This window comes from Trachymyrmex cornetzi, unplaced genomic scaffold (genome assembly GCF_001594075.2).
Source record: "Trachymyrmex cornetzi isolate Tcor2-1 unplaced genomic scaffold, Tcor1.1 scaffold39, whole genome shotgun sequence".
Taxonomy (NCBI): Eukaryota; Metazoa; Arthropoda; class Insecta; order Hymenoptera; family Formicidae; genus Trachymyrmex; species Trachymyrmex cornetzi.
The window spans coordinates 191,965-201,362 of NW_017298640.1; the positions used below are offsets into that span (position 1 = coordinate 191,965).

Genomic DNA, 9,398 nt, shown 5'->3' on the forward strand with positions numbered 1-9,398 from the left:
GTGATCGATTAGCCGATAATTTTCAAACACCCTGTATATATATATAATTTACGTAATGTTACATAAATAAAATTATATGTAATTATATATAAAATATGTCCATCTATATACAAATATATAAAATTATGTATAATTTTATATAATTATTTCCCGGGATATTCGGCCTTATCCACAGCAATCATCACATTTCCCTCATCTGCATGTGTGAATAATATATTCGGATTATTTTTAACGAAATTTTTTGTTGTCGAATATATAGACCAGATTTTATCTCCAATTACTGTTTTAGTTCGTTTGATGTTAATAAATATTTTATACATATTTATAAGAATTATTCAAAATAATATTAATAAAATACAGACGAGATATTTTATGTACTGTTTATAGTAAATATAAATAAATATTTCTAATACATATTTTATAAATATTTCTAAAATATTTGCTGAGAACTTCATCTATTTTATCAATACAAACTAACATCCGGCTATGTACATGTATATCTATTAATAAAACAAATACTTATTTTGCAACTGTTGCAAGTTTTCTTCGTTGAAGTAGAACTATTTTAGATTTATTTATAAAAAACTCTTGCGGAAAAATTTCGCTGAAATTATTCCACGTTTTAGAACATTTCAGCAAAATTTGAGAGAATATTCAGTTCAATATCAGCAATTTAAAAAAAATTCATTTTCGATGAAATTTCAACAAATTTTCATCAATTTCTGAAATGTTCCAAAATATGGAATAATTTCAGAGAAATTTTTTCACCAGGAAAAACATATTTTTTTAACTGCATGTGTTCCATCTTTTTGACAACATTTATATTGATCAGATACAGTGATGGGCTAAACGGTTATTTTTTATAAACGGTTATAACAGTTACTTCAAAATAACCGATTATTTATAAACCGTTTTATTCATAATAATATTATTTTATAAACAGTTATCGGTTATATAAACGGTTTTATGGTTATTGCTTATAATACCCTACATTCTAATCACATTTTTTAAAATTATTTCTCATTGCTTAAATTAGTTAAGAAATCTATTTTGAAATATTTTATTATTTAAAATATTTGTACTTAAACCAATAAAGTATTAAATTTTATGCACAAAAATTGATGTCAATATAATTATTAATTAATTGCTCAAATTTATTTTTATTTTGTGTAGGACTACATTTCAACCGAAAAATATTAATATGATCAAAATATAATAATTAAAAAGAAAAAGAGAGGAAAGTCATTTTCGAAATTCTATTTTTATTGTAGTATAATCAAACTAACAAATATATACCCAGGAAACAATGTTTTATATATATATACATATATATACATATATATATAGACACATTTTATGATTTCATATATACTACTCAACAAAAAACAGGAAGCACTTTCGAACGCGTTCAAAATTGCGCAATATACAGAATACTATAACTCGGTAAAAAATCATCGCAGACAAAAAAATTAAAAAAGCATTCAGAAGCTTGAAATCTCTACTTTTGAAATCGGTAATTGATATTTCAATCTGATTGATCCTTTACGGAGTTATACAGATACAAATGGATTCGTGTCAAATCCGAAAATTTTTTACGAACTTTACAAAGGTCTATGGCATGAAGTAAAATTTACACAAAAATGGTTTACAATCGAAAGAGTGAATCTTTACCTTCAATTTGCTTTTTTATTAAGTGTCGTACGATTTTTTTCATCGAGTTATTGAACGTTGAAGCAAAAGTAATCATTTTTATGAATTCGTGCAGACTCGGTACTTTTCGGAGCGCTTCGCTTCAATATCCCGAGTAGAAATTGTAGATGGATCCTAATAGTGTCCAAACAAGGATATCCTGATGCCTGATCAGGCAATAATGAGGAAATCCTACCAGGCCCTGAGGGCTAATGTAACGTCCGGAACGTCTTCCGCCTATCAGGCAGACCTTATCAGAGCCTTATAAATAGCCCCTTTTTGTGCCTTATATTTTTTAACGCAGTTCTGGTAGGGTACCAGTAGGGTATTGATGTTAAGATTAGATTAGGTTATAGATCTGTGCTCGAAAACATCACCCTAGTATCTCCGTATATCGTTTTATCCTTATTTAAATTCGATGAACAACAAGGATAAAATGATACGCGGAAGCACTTGGGTGATGTTTCTAAATTCAGTATTGGTTAGGTTTTAGGAGTTTTGACTGTGTTTAAAATGCCAAGAAATATTATGAATTGATTATTTTATTAATCTGAAAGGATATATAACTTATACGAGGGTCGTCTGAAAAGTTTTGAGCCTAACATAGAAACAAGTAATTTTTCGGTCAAATTCAATTTTATTTTTCCACATAGTCTCCTTTTAAGTCGATACATATTTTCCAGCGATGCTCCCACCCCTTTAATCCATCCAAATAATACTGAGCGTCTTGCTTTGCAAAATAGGCGTCTACGGATGCGATGACCTCCTCGTTCGATGAAAATTTCTGTCCTCCGAGCCAAATTTTGAGCCTAGGAAACAAAAAAATGTCGCTGGGGGTCAGATCTGGTAAATACGGTGGATGGTCAATTAATTCGAACCGCAATTCGTGAATTTTTGCCATAGCGACCGTCGAAGTGTGAGACGTTTGCGTTATCTTAATAGAACAGCACTTTCTTCTTTTTCAAATGCGGTCGTTTTTTCTCAATTTTTGCGTTCAGCTTGTCAAGCAATGATGCGTAGTACGTCCCTGTTATTGTTTTACCTTTTTCAAGATAGTCGATAAACACAATTCCATGACTGTCCCAAAAAACAGTCGCCATCACGTTTCCCGCCGATAAAACCGTCTTCGCTTTCTTCGGAGCAGGTTCACCCTTCGCAGTCCACCGTTTTGATTGTTCTTTCGTTTCAGGAGTGAAGTGGTGGACCCAAGTTTCGTCAACCGTTATTAATCGACGCAAAAAATCCGACTCGATTCGCTTAAACCGCTCCAACAGAGTCTTAGAAATGTTCATTCGAATGCGTTTTTGATCTAGAGTGAGTAAGCGCGGCACCCAACGCGCAGTTAACTTGCGCATACCTAATTCTTCAGTCAATATATGACAAACACGTTCTTTTGATGTGCTAACAGCCTCTGCTATCTCCCTAATCTTAATTCGACGGTTGTCCATTATCATTTGATGAATTTCTTCGATGTTATCGGTGGTGGTCGCAGTTGTTGGCCGTCCCGAACGCTCATCATCAGCTAAGCTGGTATGACTACGTTTAAATTCAGCTAACCATCTTTTCACGATAGCAAATGATGGGGCAGAGTCCCCGTAAACAGCGTCCAACTCGACTTTAATTTGCGTAGACGTAATGCCTTTCAAATGCAAGAATTTTATTATAGCACGATATTCAATTTTTTCCATTTTTACAAAATGACGACACAAATGATTGTCAAACAAGAACTAAACGTCCAAAGTGGCCACAAGCAGTGAACCCCCCTATCAGGCAGCAGCTCAACACGTACCGCCGTCCAGCCGATGCGGACTCTTGGCGTCTTGGCGATCCTCACGGCCGCCCTCAGTGGGCAGCGGACCCATAGGGAGCTCAGCCCCCTGGGTGTCTCGGCGATGCTACCCAGCCGTATGTCGACCGGGGAGCACTCACCCAGCTCTGCCAATCTCGTATATATGTCTCTACTCGACAGGGAGGCCTCCAGGTCCCTGAGCCGTAGCTCCGCCATCTTCTCCGGCCTGGAGATGACGACGTCATTATCATTTATATTGGCGGTAAGGTCCAGCAGTCTTTGCGCAAGAATGTTAGCCTTATCCGCGCCCGCAGCTCCTCCCGATATTTCAAGGAGCAGCACTCCTGTCCGAGCTCTTCTCGGCTTGAGGGCCTCAATTCCCATAGACGCGAGGTCGATGTTGTCACGGGCAAGTCGCATAACGTCGGCGTACTTTTTGTCCCCGCGACAACTTATTTGAACTGCCGCAGACCGTGGAGGCCTCCTTACTTTTTTGTTGCCCTCCGGGGTTGGCAGCGGTTTACGTGCACGGCCCACGGCAGGTATTTTGGCAGCCTCTCGCTCCTGAAAGTTAAGTTGTCTTTGTGCTTTGCGACCAATCATCCTGGACCACATATCCTCCGCGCGCGCAGGCAGCTCAGAAGCAGGCATAGCCGGAGCCAACCGCGGTCACGGAAGCGCCCCAGTGACTGTACATCTATCATACACTTTTACTTTTTTTGTTTAATACAGGCGGAAAAAGCTACATTTAACCTAACTCCATCCGAAACGAATCTCAACCGTGCACAGCATACACATTCTGTTCCAACTGAATCGTGCACAACCTTACACTTCGTGCATTCCTGTGTACGTTTGTGTTAAGATGTGTTAAACAATTGGAAAGCACCCTTAGTGACGAGTGACTCTACGTGCTACATGCATAACTCGGAACGCACCCAAAATAAAATCAATACGCAAAATAGCGTATTCAATGAGGCCAACAAGACCTAAATACAGTATAATAAATACATATGAATTTTTCTATTGAAAATGAAATTGAAACTTAAAAATCTGAAATGTGACTTATAGCGTTTTTCACTGGCAGAACCGGTGCACACTCAATGCACATTAAGGTATATCCACACAAACTTGCATAGCCGCATAAACGTATGCATAAAGAAAATTATCCAATCACATTTTATGTACGACTTTGAAAGAGAACTGCAATTGGATAATTTTCTTTATGTATATGTTTATGCGGCTATGCAAGTTTGTGTGGATATACCCTTAAAGCTGTTGTATATTAACCTAATCTGACTGTTAAGCATCGTCTACAATACACGGAGTAAGAAGTAAGAGTAAGAAATTGACCGATCACAGTCGATTATTCTTCTCACATTCGACTGTGATCGGTCAATTTCTTACTCTTACTTCTTACTCCGTGTATTGTAGACGGGCCTTAAAAGTGAGAGATCGCAGTTAATAAAATACCCAATGTGTATATTTTATTAAATATCACAATAAAATATATTAAAGATTTCGTGGTTTAATTCATTTCTATATTTTTATTAAACGTACATTGTTATGTCGATTTGTGTACAACGGCTTTAAAGTGCACTGAGTGCGCGCTAGCTCTGCCAGTGAAAAACGCTATTAAACTTTTTATCACTACCCTAGTTCTTTGCGAAGCACAATATTGCTCACAATGTATCATTTTATCTTTGTTTAACATTTGGTCAACAAAGCTAAAATAATATATCATACGCGATAAAATAATATATCACTTTATAGGACGTAGCCCATCGACATCTAGAATGGACCGCTGATGGCAATGGTGGGGGTAGAAAGACGATTAGAGTGAGAGGCAGGAATAATAAGATCGTTCTTTCTCTGTTTACTGAAACCTGATTGGTTGTTAGCCATATTGTAACATGATACATACTACATTTTTCATATAATTTTCCAAACGAGGTATCTTTTTTTTTTTTACTTACAATCAGGTGTTTATATAGAAACACCAATTTCAATATTTTTATTCTAAAGATCACAATTCTCTTCATTATCATTAATTGACAAAATATTTGATACTTGGGTAAAGAAAATAGAATTAATCTTTCTCATCCGCCATATTGCACTTATAAATTGGTCATCTAAGCAGAACAAGTCATTATGATATAAAAATAATGTCAAAATGACCCTAAAATGATTATTAAATTAATTTCTATTTTAACATGTATCGTTATTTATTTTAAAGTCATTTTTCAATCATTTCCGGTTTATTTCAATGTCAGTTTGACTTGATCTGCCTGGGTACAAAGTCAAAAGTAAACAACTCTGTTTGATGTCATGTGAGCGTTTACAACGCTGGAAAACAAAAATAAACGGTTAAAAATAGCGCTTATTATGAGTGCAAGTGCATGAAAAGCAAACGCATCTAAAATGTACATAATCTATTACCCCGGATCTACAACAGGTGTTTTAAGACCTAAGCCGTAAGAAATTGACCAATTACAATCGAATCCGAGGGGAATAATCGACTGTGATTCGTCCATTTCTTATGGCTTAAGGCTTAAAACACTATTGTAGATCCGGAGTTAATGTAATTTAGTATAAATGAGAGATTACACTGTAAAAAAAGAAATTCTTTTACAAGATTTGTATTATAATTGTAAGGGATTCGTGATTAATCACTTAATTATGTAAATTGGAATGCCATATGTGTAAAATTATAAGCAAATAAAAGAGAAAGTGCACTGCTAGTGGAATTGTTAGTAAGATTATCTTTTTTCTGGAAAAATAATGATAACTATTTTAAATAGATTGATTTTTAGGCAATATATATGTATCTATTGAATTATTACGGTTTCAAATCGGAATAGAAGTTGATAAAGATGTTCAGTTCATTAAGACTGGTTACGATGCGCTCGCATAAGAATCGTGCTAGGCCAGGAAGTGTTGCTACATCTGCAAGTTCCGATTCAAGAACAGAAGAGACATTAACACAGATACAGTACCATCCTCATAACTTCCTATTACTGGATGATCAAGAAGTGAATATTTTTGGCGCGTTGTCATCGCTTTCTAGCGTCTCATCAAAAGTTGCACAAGTGAAAGTGGAGCGCGAAGACGGTAGTCTCGGTGTAACTCTTCGTAGAGGAATGTCGAGAGCATTGGTAGTGACGGGGGTAAAAGCGGACGGTCCAGCCGCCAAAGAGGGTAGAGTCAGGCCCGGTGATCGATTACTGGCAGTAGACGATACTGAATTGAGGGGACTCACTTTAGCGGAGGCACAACACGCACTTAGAAGGAACTCGGACACACCGATCGCATCTCTCACAATCGAGTATGACGTCGCAAACATGGAGGAGGCACGGACAGTCACTTCGGGTCCGTTGCTTGTTCAATTGGAACGTGATCTCTCAGGTATATTGCCTTTCCTTCAGATATAAACACTTCTATTTATAAAAAACAAAGAAACAACTCTCGAAAATGTTAAATACAAGAGAATAAATAAGGGCTAATGAAAGTTTTTGTGGGGTAATCAGTGTGAAAGTTCCAAACTTAATAAATAGTAAACGTAATTACAGACGTTTCGACTTTTCTTCAAGCTCCATGAATTATGGTAGAAGCATATTGGAGCATACCAGAAGGTTTATGGATTATCGCTGTGTCTTTATCCATTGTTAATGCCAATATTTCGCGAATCCTGCTGTTCACTTCATCAGTGCAAGAAGCGTACTCATATTCCAATACAGTATCAGTACACTCCTCTTCCTGATGAAGTAAACAACCAGGTTTACGAAACGTTGCTCTAAACAATGGATAAAGACATGGCAATAACCCGCACTTCTGGTATCTTTGAAGAAAATATCCGTGGAAGCCATAAAAACGTTATCATGTTGGAGCATGTTGGAACATGCGATGCAAACAAACCTCTAATCTCTGCGGAGTGTCAATCAATCAATGGCTGCGTTCAGCAGACTCAATAGTTGAGTGAGCGCTTGCTACTATCGATGTATTCTTTTAGATCTGAAAGTCTAATTGGATGATCTAGAAGAATACACCATTAACAGCGAGCGTTCACTCAACTGTTGAGTCTGCTGAACGCAGCCATTGAAGTAGCCTATCCTGTCCATTGCTGAACATAAGCCTCTCTTAATAATTTCCATACATTTGATATATTGATCCTGGGCATCCTGAATCCAATTTGTAGTGATTCGCTTTATATCACCTGTCCAATGAATTAGCCCTACTGCAAATTCCCATGGGGAATTTTCCTATGGGTTTGCCTAACCATAGGTATCCACGGTAAATTCGACAGGTCCCCATGGGAGAAGACTCCTATCTTGCAGTAAATTCCCATGGGTTTTTTCATGGGTTCCTATAGAAGACTATAAGATTCTGGCTCTGTTTCAAAATTTGCTGCCAGTACTGAAAATCTATAGTTTACGTTATGTGCACTATAGATTTTCAGTGCTGACAGTAAATTTTGGAACACAGCCTCTGTGGGAGGTTGTACAGTGAGACAACAATTGATGACAACAGAGAAAAATATCAGGGCGTTCCTCGTCTCGAACCCAGGCCCGGTCTTTCCTCCGAATTGGTGGACTTCCGTTCTGCCACTGAGCCACACAGCTCTGAGGCTGATAGCTTCTCTGTTGTGCCTATTTCCTCTAAATTTCTTGCAATAGATACCTATAGGATTTACGCAGCATGTAAATATAGGATGACAGGAAATTTAATACGAAATATTGGAATTTCAAGAATGGATCTAGACACGGAGAAAACCCGCCAAACGCATAATCTTTATATAGAAAGCACCCGTGGAAACCATAAGAATATTAAACTAAAATATATATATAAACACTCTGTTAAATTCATAATGTGAAATTATATTCAGTTTGAACTATTTTTAATTATTTCTATAGAATATATATATATTATTCTTTCAAGTTAGTATAAGTACCTATGGGACTGCGGAAGAGATGCCCATAGGAATGAAAAGCCTATAGGATAGTCTCTGTGAAGTTAGCACCTCAACTCCAAAAATCGGAAATTTTAATAACAGTACTGCTTGCACCCCGAATAGTTCTACAGTTCCTGGTTTTATTAATAGTACCGTTGATTTAGGCCAAAAGATTTAAAAAAAAAATATGTGGTGCTAACTTCGCGTGGCACCGCAAGATTCGTAAAAGTCGATTTTTTTACGGAATCTTACAGTACTCGAAGAGTACTAGAGTTCTTGATAGATTAAAACAAGAGTACCGGTCAGTAAATATTTTAAAATAAATTTTTAAAAAAGAGCGGGCACCTCAAGTTTAAAAAAATTAATTTTTTTTGCGCCGTTTTTTAGTACTCGAAGAGTTCTATAGTTCCTGATAAGTTTTAGTGATTCCACCAGCCATTTTAATATGTTTAAACAATTTTTTAATCCCAGCGCTGCACAGCACGTCACACACACACACACACATGAGTAAAGTACCTCTAAACAGCCAGTACTAGCCGACTTTTCGGCTTTATCCGACAGTACTACGATAGTATCGAAGACTTTACTCTTGACGTGCGGTGCAGCGCTGAGAATAAAAAATCGTTTAAACTTATTAAAAGAGGAGTACAGTCCTCAGCGCTGCACCGCACGTCAAGAGTAAAGTACCTCTAAACAGCCAGTACTGGCCGACTTTTCGGCTTTATCCGACAGTACTACGATAATACCAAAGATTTATGTAGGTTTCGACGCGAGTTCTCCTCGTTTAATAAGTTTAAACGATTTTTTATTCTCAGCGTTAAAGGTACTTTACTCTTGTGACGTGCGGTGCAGTGCTAGGATTTAAAAATTGTTTAAACATATTAAAAGAGGAGTACTGGGATCGAAACCTACATAAGTCTTCGGTACTATCGTAGTACTGTCGGATAAAGCCGAAAAGTCGGCCAGTACTGGCTG

General features: G+C 36.8%; 2 protein-coding genes across 4 annotated transcripts in view; one reads left to right on the plus strand and one right to left on the minus strand.

Moving 5' to 3' along the window:
* Positions 1-9,398, plus strand: part of Grip (Glutamate receptor interacting protein) — a 50,091-nt gene that overhangs the window by 16,921 nt on the left and 23,772 nt on the right. The window contains exon 2 of one of the 3 annotated variants that reach the window (XM_018511949.1): positions 6,337-6,880. In XM_018511949.1, coding sequence (XP_018367451.1) covers positions 6,349-6,880 — 532 coding nt within the window. In that variant the 5' untranslated portion in view covers positions 6,337-6,348. The remainder of the gene's footprint in view (positions 1-6,336; positions 6,881-9,398) is intronic. The other 2 variants (XM_018511950.1, XM_018511951.1) reach the window with 2 other exon arrangements.
* LOC108763957 (uncharacterized) lies at positions 1,793-4,129 on the minus strand. The gene is made up of 2 exons (XM_018511922.1): positions 3,479-4,129; positions 1,793-1,939 (listed from the first exon to the last, which is right to left on the minus strand). The coding sequence occupies exons 1-2, from the start codon at positions 4,127-4,129 to the stop codon at positions 1,793-1,795; spliced, it is 798 nt and encodes a 265-aa protein (XP_018367424.1).